This window comes from Lemur catta, chromosome 1 (genome assembly GCF_020740605.2).
Source record: "Lemur catta isolate mLemCat1 chromosome 1, mLemCat1.pri, whole genome shotgun sequence".
NCBI classification, from domain to species: Eukaryota; Metazoa; Chordata; class Mammalia; order Primates; family Lemuridae; genus Lemur; species Lemur catta.
The window spans coordinates 223,649,989-223,666,998 of NC_059128.1; the positions used below are offsets into that span (position 1 = coordinate 223,649,989).

At 43.1% G+C, this 17,010-nt stretch overlaps 1 protein-coding gene across 3 annotated transcripts in view; it reads left to right on the forward strand.

Annotated features, from left to right (window-relative positions):
- Nucleotides 1-13,701, forward strand: part of ILDR1 (immunoglobulin like domain containing receptor 1) — a 32,692-nt gene extending 18,991 nt beyond the window's left edge. The window contains exons 6-8 of one of the 3 annotated variants that reach the window (XM_045540160.1): nt 7,449-7,580; nt 7,798-8,615; nt 12,916-13,701. In XM_045540160.1, the coding sequence (XP_045396116.1) occupies nt 7,449-7,580; nt 7,798-8,615; nt 12,916-12,957 (992 nt within the window). In that variant the 3' untranslated portion in view covers nt 12,958-13,701. The remainder of the gene's footprint in view (nt 1-7,448; nt 7,581-7,797; nt 8,616-12,915) is intronic. The other 2 variants (XM_045540161.1, XM_045540162.1) reach the window with 2 other exon arrangements.
- The last annotated feature ends 3,309 nt before the right edge of the window (nt 13,702-17,010 follow it).

Consider the following 17,010-nt stretch of genomic DNA (forward strand, 5'->3'; position numbering starts at 1 on the left):
GCACTTCCGTGTGTTCAATAACAAGGAAGCTCCTTGAACCCAGTCCTTTTGGGTTTTTATGGAGACTTCATTACATAGGAATCATAGACTAAATCATCGGCCATTGATGATCAACTCAACCTTCAGCCCTTCTTCCCTCACTGGTTGTCAGGAGAATGGAAATGAAAGTCCTAACCCTCTAATCATTACTTTATCTTTCTGGTGACCAGCCACTAGTTATCCCATTAGCATACAAAAGGAACTCATCATTCTGGAGATTCCAAGGGTTATAGGAGCTGTATACCAGGAACCAGGGGCAGAGACTCATCCAAAAGAGTATAAGGACGGCTAAATAGTAGAAAGGAGAGTTTTATTGGTGATATCAATTTGCAAACTAGGAAAAGACAGTCTCCAGCGTGGACCAAAGGTGCTCTCTCTTTGAAAAGGGAGAGATCAAGTTGGGTTTCATACCTCACAGGGTCTGTATTGCACAATGGAGTCATACATACTCAGTAGGTGTAGGGGGAAAGTTATATATTGATATAGTTGTGAGGAGAGCTGAGCACATGCGCAATAGGTAAACATGTATGTAACATATTAATACATCCCATGTTCACCTTGGGGGTGGGGTTTTAGCATTAAAATGAAGTGGAATTTGGCTCCTTATGCAAAAAGTAAACTGTAGGACACAAGGATAGTTTGTGTATAGTCTCTATAAGCTGACTGGAACTGGCTTAAGGTATGTAGATGCTTATCAGAAAAGAATGTAAGGCTGGTCCTCTGTCCAACCAGTTGTAGTGGTCTGGTTTGCAAATCAGAGTTAGAAGGGCTCTGATAACTTGCCTGATAGCTGCGATTGTTAGTGGGTTTAGCAAGAGTGTGGTTTTTCTTGTAGCATTTAGAAATTTGCCATGCCAGCTGGGCCCTGAACCCTTGATTTGTGGGTAACTTTTGTTTCCTTAACCTTAGAGTCTGTCTGAGTTGATAAAGGAGCATCTATTTTGGTCTCTTAGATCACAAGACCAAATATATATTTCTTATTCTAGCACAATGGTGTACCACTCTTTAGAGATGAACAGAACAGAACAGATGAGAAAGGTATTAGAGCAGTGGTTCTCAAACTGAAGCTTGCATTAGGATTACATGGAGGGCTTGTTCAAACTTAATTGCTGGCATTCACTTCCAAGGTTTCTGACTCAGTTGGTCTGAGATAGGGCCTCAAAATGTGTATTTCTCAAAAGTTCCCAGGGGATGTAATGCTGTTGGTCTGGGCACCAACATCATTACACCACCTATGAGTTAGGGGAAGGGAAGAGGGAGCGGAAGATCTTGCCCTTAATATAATCTTTTTTGGACTAAAATTTGATCCTTCAAAACAGAATTATAACAGAATTGTGCCCTAAAAAATTTGGCTACAGAATATACAGTAAAGGCAAAAGAATAAAAAATTATCCTATAAAGATCTTTTCTTAGTAAATAGATGGAATAGCATCAAGTACTTTAAGTGGAAGTTTTTTTTTTTTTGTTTGTTTTAAATAACATTTCCTTTTCCTGATGATAAAAGTAAAGTACTACATTGTAGGAAAGTTGAGAAATTCAGGAAAATGTAAAGACTAATCTAATTACCCAAAGATAATCACTCATCATTTTAGTCAATTTGAAAAAAAAATTTTAAAGGAAAAATAAGGAATTGCCCATTAAGATAGAAACAAAACTCAATCTACAATGTTAATTTAAGAAGGTCAACGGTCTGAGTCTGGTTTCAGGCGTGTGCTCCGAGTTGCTGTCTTACAGGAAAACAGAACTAACTTTTATTGGATGTTTACTACGTGTAGGCCCTTTGCATATATTTCCTCATTGAATCTCACAACAACCCTAGAAGGCGGATGTCATCTGTATTTAACAGACAGGAGACTGAAGTCCAGAGAAGTCCCCAGCTAGTAAGTAGCAGTGGTGGTGCAGTGTGGAATCCATGTTCATCTGACTTGTGAATGTCTGCATTTCCCACAGCAGAGACTGCCACAGCCTCTGTAGGCAGATCACTATGAGATTGGCTAAGATATTGTGAACTCCTTAAAGAGGGAAAATAGCAGAAGATGCAATGTTGGGTCATGGGGCTCCCTACCCTTCAGGGACCTCAGGGAGAGAGGCCATGGAGAAGCCACTATCCCTGGAGTAGTAATAGGCAGAATGAGATAAGAAAAACCCTCCCAGGATGGTGTCTTAGAATCCAGAGGTCTGTGGGACACTAAAACAGGCAAGACTGGGGACAAGACTAGCACAAGTGATAAATGAATTCCTTGTGGGTAAGCTAATAAACAGAACTTCTAGGGGAGAGTGCTTTCTCCTAAGTGGTTAAAGTTTATTTAAAAGAACTGGTGAAATAAAGAAATGGAGGCCATAAAGATCCCTGACCTTGAGCAAATGAGATCACTGTCAAAGCTACATCGATAGGGCAGACTGTCCTAAGAAGTTTGTTGACAAGAAGAATTGCATGGAGGGGCACACGTGGTTAAGGAGAGTCCTTTGCTTGGGGGAAGGGGGGTGATTGTTGGTTTTGTAGAATAAGGTAATCCTAAGCCTATTTGTACGCAAAGAACCAAGATCAATGACAAGGGAGTAAAGTGAAGCATTAAGAAGTGAGGTGATCACTGATGAGTGATGAAGCCAGTGGGAGTGGCCTCAGGCCTACAGCAGAAAGAATTAGCCTTAGCAAGGGAAGGGAAAGGAAAGGGAGGCAGCCTGACCTCCGAAGACAGAGAGGAAGTCATTAAAATGTGGAGGATGATTAACACATAAGGGAGGAGGCTGAGGCAGCTCACAGCTGCCTGACTCGATTTCAGAAAATCAAAATTCTAGACACAAAAGGGAGCTTCAAGAAAGATGTCAGTGATTCTTGAACTTCTTTGACCACAGCCCACCTCCTTAACCTGCTCCCACTTTCCAACTAGAGTTAAAAGAGGATTAGAGAGGAGAAAAATGAAAACGACACCACATTTTAGTAAGCCTTGAGAATTCACTTACTATTGGTAAACAACCGTCAGTAGGACTTAAAGATGAAAGTTTTTTGAAATTGAATATTAGTTTTTCCATGAGAACTGGAGAAACGGCTTTCATCCCTAGGGTGGTTACTGGCCCTCCTTCCCAGAGAACCTCTAGGCATACCCTGCAGTGGGCACAGGCCACACTGAGGATCCCTAATCTATCCTGACCCTTCCTTAACTGCCCCCGCCTCCCCACCGGCTGAGGGAAGTGAGGCTTGGAGAGACTTTTACACAATTACACATAGCCTGTTAGCAGTGTGCCCTGGACTAAACCTAGGTTTCTTAATTCTACGTCCAAGGCTAATTCCTCTTCCTCAACAAAGATGAAGTCATGTAAGTTCATGGGGAGGGGAAGACCTGAGAAATAGGGAATGTTTAACCTGCTGCCGTAGAGGAGGGAACACATGTTTAGTAGATCAATCAAGGAAAGCCCTCTTGGGATGAGCCCTATTGAAGGTCAGCTGCTTGCCTGGGGCCCAGAAGCTTCTGTAGGTAGTTTCCTAAAGCTGAAATTACAAGAGTTCAAAGGGGCATGGAATTCTAAGAAGCTCCTTGAGGATGTCACTGAAATGACTGGGCAATCAAGTCAGGGGAACTGGTAGTTTCAGAAAAAGCAAAAGAACTATGTGACTGTGGTTAAAAGGAGGGCAAGAATGGGTTCTGTGAGAGTGGAGAGGGGATGGTAAGGAACGGCAACCTGTCACAGGCAAGTGGAATTGGAGACCCTCAGGTGCACCAGTTCTGTGTGGTGATGCACACAGATGATGCCGGCTTCAGGGCAGGAGAGGTACATGTCTCTGCAGGAGGGTGAGGTGTTGAGTGTCATTTCTGTCATGAAGGGGACATCTTAAAGAATATGCTCTGGGTTTTCTTCAGAGATGAAGATTAATATACCTTTGGTGGTTTAGTCTCCCAATATTTGTTTTGTCTCCTTCTTTGAGATCATGGGCAAAAAAAGCAATTCACAGCAATGAGAGCAACTGTTTATTGACTATCTGACATACATTAGGCATTTCATGTGCATTATCTCATTTAACCTCAACAACCTTGTAAAAAAAGCTATTATTATCCCCAGCTCTCAGATAAGGAGACTAGTCTCAGAGACTCTGGAAACTCATTCAAAATCACATAGCTAGGCCAGGCGTGGTGGCTCACGCCTGTAATCCTAGCCCTCTGGGAGGCCGAGGCGGGTGGATCGCTCTAGGTCAGGAGTTCGAGACCAGCCTGAGCGAGACCCCGTCTCTACTAAAAATAGAAATAAGAATTATCTGGACAACTAAAAATATATATAGAAAAAAAAATTAGCCGGGCATGGTGGCACATGCCTGTAATCCCAGTTACTTGGGAGGCTGAGGCAGTAGGATCGCTTAAGCCCAGGAGTTTGAGGTTGCTGTGAGCTAGGCTGACACCACAGCACTCACTCTAGCCCGGGCAACAAAGTGAGACTCTGTCTCAAAAAAAAAAAAAAAAAAAAAATCACATAGCTAATACATCCTGGAATTCAAATTGAAGTTTGTCTGACCTTCAGAGTCCATATTTAAGGAGACCTCTCCCTAAGGACCATTTGTTGAGAATCCTCATTTTCAACTCCAAGGTGACCTTCTGCATTAGAACAGGGAGCTTGTTGAAAATACAAATTTTCTTGCCTTGCATTGAAAGGCAACTGAAGGAAAGTCTCTGGGAGTGAGACCCAGAAATCTGTATTTTTAGCAAGCTCGTTAAAGTTGACTAAGGTGGACTTTACTCCCCTGAAGTTAAGAGAGAACTTATTGGGAGTCTTTTGAAGCTTCATTAGTTTGTCTGTTTCTTATTTTTATTGCTGGTCTGATTCCCCATTAAGTGAGCAACAGATACCCCGATGGTCTAGGCATCCCTGAGAGGCTGTTTCCGGGGATGGGGGTGGAGGGCAAGAGAGGAGCTCAGAGGTTGTGTCTTCCGTGTTGTTTCATGAGTTCTAGTGCAATAAGGAAGGGAAGGGCCCTGGAAAAAAGTTGTGGCAGTTAACAAGGAAGCAGGCAGGTTAATCTCTGGACTGTGTGAAAAAATTCAGGGAAATGGCAGGAAAGCTAATGCAGGATCTGGAGGGGTCATTAGGGAGTTATCTGTTCTGGGAGTCCCATTAATGGAAAAAAAATCATCTGAGAAGCAAGGAGGAAGCACAACTCTTCCTTTCTCCCCTATTGAATTGGAGAGTAGAAAAGAAGGAAGTGGCCAAACAGGGGAATGGTACCATCTGGAAAAAACCAGGATTCAGTTAAAGGGGTGGCGACTGGTAGGGTTGTTCCCAGTGGAATCAGGCATACCCAGGTCTTGGAGGGAGAGACTAGCCTAGAGTGGATTTTGAAAAGTGTGGAGCTGAGTTAGAGAGAAGTAAACTGAGGAGGTACCCCTGGGGAAGGTTTTTTACTTCATCATAGAAATAAAGGAGTATGGGGACTCGGTGGTGTAGCACAAGGAGCATAGGCTTGAATGTCAGACAGACATGGGTTCACACCCTGGCTCTGCCAGTCACTGGCTGTGGGACCTTGGGCTGGGAAGGTGACCTCTCTGAGATGAACTTCCTCATCTGATTCCCACATTAAGAAATTTCTCAGAGGACTAGTTAGCTTATGTAAAATAACTGGCAGGTACTAGGCAGGACATTCCAGTACGTGTGTTGGTGGCCGGTAGAGGGAGCTAGGGAGAGGCATGTGTTAGCAAGAGGAAAGGGAAAGTGGTGAGCCGGTGGACTTGTCTTCAGGCAGGCTGGGAGGCTATCGGTTGGCGTGATGGTGTGGCAGCTGGGTGAGCTGCCGCAAGTTTCCATCTGATTTCTTCCAGGTTGTGCTGTGACTCGCCATTAGGGCTTCTGGGGGTTCCGCTGTGAGTACTTCCTGTTGTGCTGGAAGTTTGTTTCAAACTGGAGCCGCTGGGTAGCCCACCAGATGACCCCTTTGCCATTGGCCTCAGCAAATCTCTCACCCTCTGTAGCTGGGTCCAGAGTGCTTGTTTTCTGCCCCCTTCTGCTATGCCAGGGGGAAGCCTCAGGCAGCGCCCTACTGTTTTAGGGGTGGCCACGGGGTCTGGAGAACAGAGGAGGAAGTGGGGAAACAGCCAGGTTAGGGGTCTGCCAGTGTTCACAGCATGTGGCAGGCATTTCCTGCACTTAAACATGAAAGTACATGCCTTACATGCATGGATAGTCAGAGACCTTGGGAGACGTATTCAACCATAATTGCCTCAAAATAGAATTTCATGAACAAAAACAACTAAACGCTTTCATTTTTAATTTGCACTCACTGTGGGTTTTGTGCCTCAGACCAGCCACGCCTAGCTGACTGGAGCCATATTGCTGTGGACCCCTTGTGCTGCTTTTTATATTCTGTTTTCTTTGCCCATAAAGGAAATGGTATTTCCCTTTCCTCTTCCTGCCTGTACCCCACTCTTTTGACACTCCCCACACTTCGGGAAAATCCCAACACTTGATGAGAAAAGTAGAAACGATCCACTTGAGTCCACTTGAGCATTTTGCACTTCCTTGCCTTTGTCCCAGAGATTTTCTCCCACCCAGGGTTGGTTTACCAGCTAGAAACACTCTTCAGTGTAATGACCACGTAATTCTGCCCATTGACTTCAGCATCATATCCTTCCTTGTTTCTTTTTTTTTTTTTTTTTTTGAGACAGAGTCTCGCTCTGTTGCCCAGGCTAGAGTGCCGTGGCGTCAGCCTAGCTCACAGCAACCTCAAACTTCTGGGCTTAAGCAATCCTACTGCCTCAGCCTCCCAAGTAGCTGGGACTACAGGCATGAGCCACCATGCCCGGCTAATTTTTTTCTATATATATTTTTAGTTGGCCAGATAATTTGTTTCTATTTTTAGTAGAGACGGGGTCTCACTCTTGCTCAGGCTGGTCTCGAGCTCCTGACCTCGAGCGATCCGCCCGCCTCGGCCTCCCAGAGCTAGGATTACAGGCGTGAGCCACCGCGCCCGGCCCCTTCCTTGTTTCTTTCACTCCGAGCAGACAGCCTTGAGCTCATCTAGCAGACACCCCCACCCCTGACTCACAACTTTCTCTAAGAATTTTGCATCTGCTCCTCCTATTTGTGGCCTTGGCTTCTGGTTTTGTTGGCTCATGGCCTGAGATTTCCTTGTCTGCCAGTATCAATCCATCTACCTGTGCATTTTAGGTGATGTTAGGAGTGGGCAGGATGGTGAAATGGGGTACAGAAGTTACAGTCTTGCATATAGAGAATTTATTCCCAGCTGCTTGCCAGGGGTACAGTTGATGTACTACTTCCTTCACCCTTATTCCCATGCAAGATAGGTAAGAATGGACTTAGAGGAGAGAAGCTGGCCTCTTGCAAGACCACAAGGTGGAGAGAGGTGAAGTGGGAGGTTTGGGGCTTGCCCTGGCTGAGGGTCTGCATTTCTCCTTCTTCCCCTGCAGCCCTGGCCCGCCACCGCTACATGAAGCAGGCTCAGGCCCTAGGTTCTCAAATGATGGAAAAACCCCTGTACTGGGGGGCGGACAGGAGCTCCCAGGTTTCATCTTATGCAATGAACCCGCTGCTGCAGCGAGGTAAACCTTGCCCGAGATTTGGGGTTGGGGAGGGCAGAGGGCAAGGGTAGGAACATGGACTGCATTGGGGCCCCATGACCAATAGGGTGTGTGTCTTCATGACTGTGGGTGGGAGGGAGTAAAAACAAGCTAAATAAGGTAACATTCTGATGTCCTGATTCTGAGGAGTATGGTTTGGGCCAGCAGATCTGCATATTCTGTCCTTGTTTCCATTCAGATTTGTCCTCGCGGTCCAGTCTTCCACAGATGCCAGTGACCCAGACCACGGCTCACCCTCCCATCACCAACGGTGTCCTGGAGTATTTGGAAAAAGAGCTGCGGAACCTCAACCCCGCTCAGCCTCTGCCCCCTGACCTCAAAACCAGATTGGGCCATCCCTGCAGCATGCTGTCTTCCCTGGGCTCTGAGGTTGTGGAACGCAGAATAATCCACCTGCCCCCGCTGATCAGAGACCTGCCATCCTCAAGGAGGACCAGCGACTCCATGCACCAGCAGTGGCTCGCTCCAGTTCCCTCCAGACCCTGGGATCTGAGGGAGGGGAGAAGGCAGCATCATTACTCTGATTTCCAGCAGCAGTTCCAGGACGGGGGGCCAAAGCCCTGGGCATTGGAGAGAAGGGAGCTGGACCACCTGTGGAGTGGAAGGCACCGCAGCTCCAGGCTCCATGGGTCACCCATGCCCTGGTCAGACAGGGACAGCCTCAGCGATGGCCCCTCCTCCAGCGTGGCGCGCTGGCATCCCAGCCGACCCCCCCTGAGGAGCCACTATCAGCAGAGGCCCCGCAGGCCCCGCCCCCGGGAGAGCGCCCAGAGGCGAGGGAGACGCAGGCACCGCAGCCACTCCCCGCCCCTGCCCTCGGGCCTCAGCTCTTGGAGCTCTGAGGAGGAGAGGGAGAGGCAGCCCCAGAGCCGGAGGGCCCGCCGCCAGCGCTCCCACTCCCCAGACTGGCCTGAGGAGAAGCCGCCCAGCTACAGCTCGCTGGATGTCATTCCAGGCAAGAATGGCAGGAAAAAAGGGAGTGTGGAGAGGCGCTCGGTGAGCCTGGGGCATCCCACTGAGGGTCGGGCAAGGGCAAAGAGGACTCTCCGGCCAGGCTTGGCCACAGCTGACACAGGCTGCCTCGTGTGCCCCTGCTGAGGGCACGTCCTCCCTGCTTTGCACAAATTACCCCGGTCGGCTGGGTGAGCCACCCCTCCTTAGAGCTAATGGGACCTAATGAGTACAGGGTGCCAGTCAGAGTAGAGTGCAGGGGAGGGGCTCAAAGCTTACGAAGGGCCTTCTTGTCCTCAGTGTCACTGTAGCTCTCATCACAGTCCCGTGAGCAGGTCAAGCAGTGTCCCCATTTCACGGATGAGGAAATGAGGTTCAGAATGATTAAGCACCTTGCGAGTAGTGGAGCTAGGACTTGAATGCAGGCCTTCGTGGCTGAGGCTTTACCTCCTTTCACAGCTGCCCTGCTTTATTTAGCCGTGCATTTCCATACCCCAAATTAGAATGGGCGGCCTGACAGAAAACATTTGTCAAGTCAGCACACAAGGTCCTAGTGTATGTGAGGATGAGGCCCTCTGAGGCATCCCCTGGAAAGGATCGTTTAAACTGATTTTTTAAAAAAACAAAACCCTGATATCCCAAATATGGATCAGAACTTTGGGATTATTAGGCAAGATGTCAGTGGGTGCTAGACATAGCTTATCAGGCTAAAAGGAGGATGTAGGTGCTTTCTGTTTTTCTTTCTTTTTTTGGTAGAGATGGGGTCTTGTTCAGGCTGGTCTGGCCCTCCTGACCTCAAGAGATCCTCCCACCTCAGCCTCCCAGAGTGCTAGGTTTGCATGTGTCAGCCACTGCATCTGGCCAGGATTTAGGTCTTTTGGGCCTCTGGATACAGATATTTTTTCAAGAAGTGACTTTAAAAAATCATTTATAATTAATACACTCAAATGATGGTATTCATTTAATGTTGCCACTTTGAAAAAGAATGCTTCCATTGCTCAAAAACATTAATGAACTGCCTCAGAGCCAACTTACAAGCTACCCACCAAAATCTTCTATTTAACAAAAATCCTTTTCTCTTTTGCTCTGTTGAGAAAGTCAAAGAGACATGAAGCAGTTCTAAGGGAAGTTCCCAGAGTAGAGGGATATTATAAAAAGAAGAATTGCAGTCTCTCACAGGCTTTGAAGGATATAACTGTACGTGTTCTGCTATGCTTTTATTAAAAAATCAGTCACACACATGGTGTGTGCAAAGGAACAGGCCTCTTGGGAGAGCCACAGTGCTGCTCCTTCTAAAGCAGAACCTTGGTGAGAGAGCAACTTAAGAGGAAGGTAGTAAAGACCAGCAGGTGTATCTGAAATAGTCAATGGCAGCTATGTCATTTTATCACAGATGTCCCATGAGAGACAAAGATCAGCAATAGTGAAAATAGCTACCCCTTGCTAAGTGGTACTGAGTTATAGACATGTAACATCTCATTTAATCCTCACAATAATCCTGTGAGATTTATACTATTATCCTCATTTGCGCATGATACAACTATTTTTTCTATGTTACCAGTAAGAAAATTACATCCTGAAAGAAAACACAGTCAAAGGTCAGACAACTGACAACAATTACTTTATCATATAGTGACTAAACCATGTCTCTTCATTTTAACAGAAAAAATATAATTTAAAAACCAGTTTGGGGCCAAAAATCTAAACCCTATTTTCTTCTAAGTTAAATTGTTTTCTTGATTTTCTTTAAGTTTAAATTATGTGGCTTCTTATAAGAGAGGTGGAAAAGGAACATAAGTTATGTTCCAGACACTAGAGTTAGCCTTTTCCAAGCCTTAGTTAATCCTCACAACCACCATGTGAGGCTCAGAGAGATTGAGTAACATGCCCAAAGCCACACAGTCAATAGGGAATGAAGCCAAAGTTTGAACATAGCCCTTCGCCCCCCAAGCCTGTGCCCTTTTCAATAACTCATGCTGACTCCTTAGAAAGACAGAGGAGTATCATCAGGGGTTAATGATATTTTCTGATAACTTTATTTCTTCCTCATTTTCTGAGAGTAATACAGCTTCCGTTAGCATCAAAATGTACACAACAATAATTCTACCCTAAGCAAACCAAATTTTCAATTGTAAAGTTGCTCCCCAGAGGCAGAGATTTTGTTCAAGACAATTTTAAAAGCCTCCATTGTTTTGGGTCTCTGAGCTTATCTCCCAAGGAGTTATCATTTTACATTATCACATTCAACTTTCCCCTCATTTTCTTACCATGACCAGAGGCCCAGGACCAAAAATTGATTTGGCAGATTGGTTAGTTTGAAGGGCAGAGTGTTTTGTTTGATTTGTTTGCAACTTGAATTTTGAATGCCTTTATTGAGGCAAAAAAACGTCTCCAGGGCCAAAGTCTGGCTCTTCCCTCCTCTCCTTGGTGAGGGTGGATCAGGGGTGGGGAACCTGCGGCCTTAAGTGCTGCCTTTTATCTGTAAAATTTGGATTCAGTCAAAAGGCTGCACTTAAGGATCTAGAAGGCCACATTTAGCCTTAAGGCCACAGGTTCCCCACCTCTGGACTGGATGCTTCCCACACAGGTTACCTTCCTAGCCTCTGAAGTCATTGGAACTTGCAGCAGAATTCAGATACCATAATACGATTGGGCCCCTAGAGGGTGATCTTTGATCATGGACACTTGAAGTTTCTGTTTGTTCCTAGAGTTGATAAGATGTATCACTGTTTTGTTTTTTGAAAAGCAGCCTTTTAGCAGTTATAGCTTAACCGTAACTATAAGATACTTATTAAAAATACTTTATTTAGTATTTAGAAAAATATGAGTTAAAAAAAAGTTTTTGGTTCACATGGAACCTTTACTCTCAAGCGTAATGTGTAACAAATAGATACTAATAAACAAGCGTTTCCATGTAGATGATCTCATAGGACCCTGAAATAGGTAAGAACTATTTTTTGCACAGTGTCCATGAGGAAATGGAAGTTACGTTGAGGGATCTCCCCTCCAACTCGAGAACCAGGACTCCAGCTGAGATCTTCCCAATTCAGGTCTGGTGGTCTTTTCGCTCAGCCAGAGCCACAACCTCAGAAATATAAGGAACAGAAACTTCAAGCTTTGAACTTCAGTGATTACAGACTGAGCGGCCCCTGTGTTCCCAGCCTCTTTCAAATCAGTTATCTTTCTTTCCAATCTTGCCAAGGCATTTCTGACTTGTTCCAAACTTGGCCTGTACACACTTATTCTACTACAAGAGAAAACCACTGTGTTCTATTCTCACCAAGTTAAATTCAAATTTTCAATAGAGAATCCTAGCTTTTCCCTTTTTTTCTTGACTTTGTTATTTAATAAAAAACTTTTATATCAGGATTCTTGATCTTCTGCTTTCAACAAAATGTCTACTCCTTGGTCATGTCTAGGTTTTCCTTTAGCAAGCTGTGCACAAACTCCTTTTATCCCATTTCATTGTTTTCCTTTGTGTCAGATAACATTAATCCCACAGCATTTTGGTTAGAAACCATGACTTCTAAAACTCACTTTCCTGATAAATTGGATTTTTTACAGCAACATGAATGTACATACATATATGACACCTTTTGAACAGTATATTTTAGGACAGATGCCTTATCTTCCTACATCAAGTAGGATGAGGAAGGTCACATTCATGAACTACAAGTATAGATCTTCAAAACTTAAAATGATCCCCCATAGTACATAGTTAGAGAAATATGAGAAATGTAAACCATAGTTCTTACCCTCATCAAGCAAGTGGAAAAAGCCCAAAGACCAAGCAGAATAATTTCTGACGAAAAGACGCTGAGTTTAGTCAGGAAGAGGTAATTAGTGATCTTTGAAAAATAACTTCAGAGAAATACTAAAGTATTAAGCTAAAATTTTTAGAAAAAGGCTGGGAATGAATGATTCTGGAGACTATAAATGGAAAAAGAGAACTGGGCCCTGTCTTCATGGATAAATGGTAGAGAGATGGACTGATGAATGCAACAGGTACCTGTTCCATTCATCAGATTTTTTTTTTTTTCAGTCTAAAGGAGACTTGAAGATGTTAAAAAACAGACCAAGTGGCAGAGTGGCTAAGACTGTAAGAATTTTTTCAAAATTAAAGGTGTTTGAGGGAGACTCTAGAGAGGTAGGCAGGAAGAGAAACCTAAGCCTGGGGGGAGAGACTTGATTCATGTAGAGTTAAGAAATATTCTTTAGGTTCAGATCTGCTGTCCCAGCAGCTACCACTCACCCAGGATTTGTGAATCAAGCATGCCTTGTGTATTGTATACATAGACAGAAGATTCTGGCTGACTGGATTTTTTTGTGCTCTTCTATTCCCCAGGAGAGAGGCAGCTCCCGTAGCGGAAGGAGTGTTGTCATTTAGTCACCAGGCACAGCACAGATTCTGTGGCTACTTCTTGGCTCCCGCGTGTCCTCAGCATCACGTAGATTTCCAGCTGACTTGGGCGAGACCTGCAAGTCTGTATATAAGGGTTTTGGCTTAGATTCTGAGAATCAAATAGAAGAATTTTAAAAATAAGAATTTAAGGAATTAATGACTGTCATTTTAGCTTTGGTTCACACACTCTGCATATTTATATAGTCTCTGACTAGTAATGGACCCTAACTGGGATGTGATCCCTCAGGAACTTAAGTAGCCTGAGTCTTTAAACTAGGCTGCACTGCCCAGGACTGTGGCCATTTTCAAAGTGAGGACTCAGGAATTTTTAAGAAGAAATTAAACATGTTGGAAATCTATGGAATATTATAGGGAATTCCTGTGGAAACTTGTCTCTCTCTATTGCATATCTTGAGGGTCCCTCCATGTTTGGAGTTTATCCTGCTGCCCCCACGCTCAGTCCTGAGCCATCCTAAGGTTCTAGCAAGAGATGTCACAGGAAATACTCCAACCTTGTGCCCTCTCATGGGCTATTTATTTTAAATGTAAAAACTCACAGGTAAGCAGTTTTTACAGACTTATTCCTGTGCCTTGTTTTCTTCTTACTCTTAATTTATAGTTTCTTATATATTATGTATCCATTAAAATCACTTTAAATGCTTCTTGGGAACAACAAAGTGTATAAATGAATAAGAAATAAAACGTACCGGGCTGAGGATTCTACCCCAAATAAATATCTGCTTTTCTACTTTGGTGCACTTGATGGGATTAAGCCGCCTTCCCCACTAATGCTCAGAGAAAAGCCAGGCCAACCTGGTTAGTTCTGGGGCCATCGTTCTTGTGCTGCTACTCAGTCTTTCAGAGCTGAGATTTCTCAAGCAGAAGCATCCAGGCAGGTCTTGCCACTCAGAGAGCCCCAGGAGGAAAGGGCTGTGTGTGCCCTCTCTATAATAACCTTCACTACCCTCTTTCATTTTCTGCAGCCCCTTTGGAGGCTTCATCAATCGATTTATGCTTGATGTGGAGACCCGCCCTGAGCATATTGGGAGGAGGTAGCCTGAGTGGAGGAGGGATGTGTGTGTTCTTCAACGGTATTCATGTGTGCTCAATTTGTACACTATTAACACATCCATTTTTCCCAGTCTCATTCACTTAATTACATGTGGAGAAAATAGGTTAAATTCCTGCATTGGGCAAAGGTTTCTTTTTTGATATCCATGTGTAACTGGATTGAAAGTAGCAAAACAGAAAAAAAAAAAGATTTTAACAGATAATGTAGACATAAAAATTCAGTAGGTGAGGGACTTCTGGTCTGAACAAGATATCACTGCCTGCTCTTCCCTACTAAGCACAACTTTATACATCTTGGAAATGGCACAAGAGACAACCAAAGGACAACTATGAAGGATGTTAAGAAGGTGGCAATCTGGTTTGGGAACTCATCCTGCTGGATCTAATGGAATCCCGCCGCCAACCTGAGGCAAGGATACTGATTGGGAGTCCTGCAAAAAACAAGTGACCAAGGGAAGTACTTTCCTCCCTGCTGGGCCAGAGACTCCTCTTTTTCTGAGGAGGGATACTGAGGTGGGCAATAAGAATTAGTAAGAGAAACCCAGGAAAAACAAGTGGTCCAGTTGGGGAAGCCTCTTTGTGCAGGCCTGAGACTTTTCTCCCTTGCCCTTTTCCTTGTAGAAACACAAAAGGTCCCTGTCACAGCCAGCAGCCCTGCAGCTAGCAGCTTCATCACGGAAGCCACTTTGTGGAACTGAGACTGTCCTGGGCCCAGAGAAACCTGATCAGCTGGGGGACACCAGCAGGAGGATTCCTCACACCCCTCCCTCACCAAGAGATATTTGGCAACTGGAGCAGGGGAAATTCCTCCTGCCTCCCTCAGGCAGTACCTACTAGAGACTAGTGGGGGCTCCAGGAACACCAAATAAACCAAGCAGACCAAAATAACACTACAGGGCTCTGAAAATTAAACTGCCATTAGAATCACAACCCACAAAAGTAGGCTAAGACCTATATGCTAAACCTAAAGAATGACTCCCTGTAAACTAAAATATTTATATAGAACTCAGAGTCTCCTAACATAATAGACAAAATGTCCAAAATACAAACCAAGAACTGAGAAAATAACAACTGAAATGAAAAAGGAAATCAACTGATGCCAACACTGAGATGAATCAGATGTTGAAACTATCTGGTAAGAATTTGAAAGCAGACATCATATAAATGCTACAATAATTATAAATTCTTTTGAAACAAATGAAAAAAATCCCAAAGAAATAAAAATTATATTTTAAAAGAAATTAATGGAAATTATAGAACTGAAAAATACAATAACCAAAACTGAAAACTCACCAGATAGGCTCAGTAGTACAGTAGAGATGATGGAGGATAAAATCCGTGAACTTGAGGACAGAACAATAGAATTTACCCAATTTGAACAATAGAAAATAAACTGGAAAAAATGAATAGATCTCAGGGACCTATGAGACAATAACAAAATATCTATTTTATTTATATCATTGGAATTAAAGTAGAGGAGAAAAAGGGTAGGGATGAATGAATAATTGAAGAAATAATGGCTGAAAAGGTCCCAAATTTGATGGAAGACACCAACCTAGAGATCCAAGAAGCTGAATTAATTCCAAAGAGGAAAAATCCAAATAAATCCATGCGAAGACACATCATAATTAAACTTTTGAAAACTGAAGACAAAAAAAGCCTGAAAGCAGCCAGAGAGAAATAGTGCATTACCTGTAGGGGAACATTAATTTGAATGGATTTCTCATCTGAAACCATAAATGAGGAAGTGGCCAAATATTTTTTTAAGTGCTGAAAGAAAAGAACTGTCAATCCATAATTCTATATCTGGAAAAACTATCAGGAATCAAGGGAAGAGAAAAACATTCACAGATGAATGAAAACTAAAAGATTTTGTGACTAGCAGACCAACCCTTAAAAGACTGGCTAATAAAGGAAGTTCCTCAAACAGAAAGGAAATTATAAAAGAAGGAAACTTAGAGCATCAGGCAGGAATAAACAACAGAAAAAGCAGAAATATTGGTTCATATAATAGACAATCTTTTTCCTTATGAGTTTTATAAATCGTGTTTGATGACTGAAACAAAAATGATAACAGCATCTGATACTCAGAACAATGATGCTTAAAGGAAACCAAAGGGATTATTCGAAGTGGTAAATGTTGATACCAGTACATTGTTATAAGTAGCATGTGTAACACCCAGAGCAACTACTATGAAAACTATACAAAGAGACAAACTCAGAAGTACTATAAATAAATCAAGATGGAATCTGAAACATATTCAAGTAAATTGCAGAAAGACAAGAAAGAGAAATGAGAACCAGAGGAAAGAAATAGAAAATAAATAATAAAATAACAGACTAAAGTACTAACATATCAATAATTACCTTAAATGTAAATGGTCTAAATACATGAATCAAAAGACAGAGATTGGCAGAGTAGATTTAAAAAACCTAACCATAATCCAACTATATGCTACATAAAGGGAAATCACTTCAAATTCAACCACAGGTAAGTTGAAAGTAAAAAAGGGTGGAAAAAGATATACCAGGTACACATTAATAATATATTTTTTAAAAAGTATCAATAGTAATGTTTGGATAAAATAGACTCCAAAGCAAAGAAAATTACCGGAGACAAAGAGGGATATTATATAATGATAAATTCATCAGGAAAGACATGATATACTACACATGTGCAAACTAAACCACAGAGTCTCAAATACATGAAGCAAAAACTGATAAAGCTGAAATGAGATATAGTAGACTCTATGATTATAGTCAGGAACTTCAACACCCCCACCCATACCCTCCCTGGCAATTTATAGAACTATGAGGCAAAAAAAAAAAAAAATCACAAGGATAGGGAATACCCATACAACACAATCAATAAGATCTAATTAACATTCATAAAACATGCCATCTAATAGACCTAACAGAATATATTTTTCTGAACTGCCCATGGAATATTCACCCAATAGAAAAGAA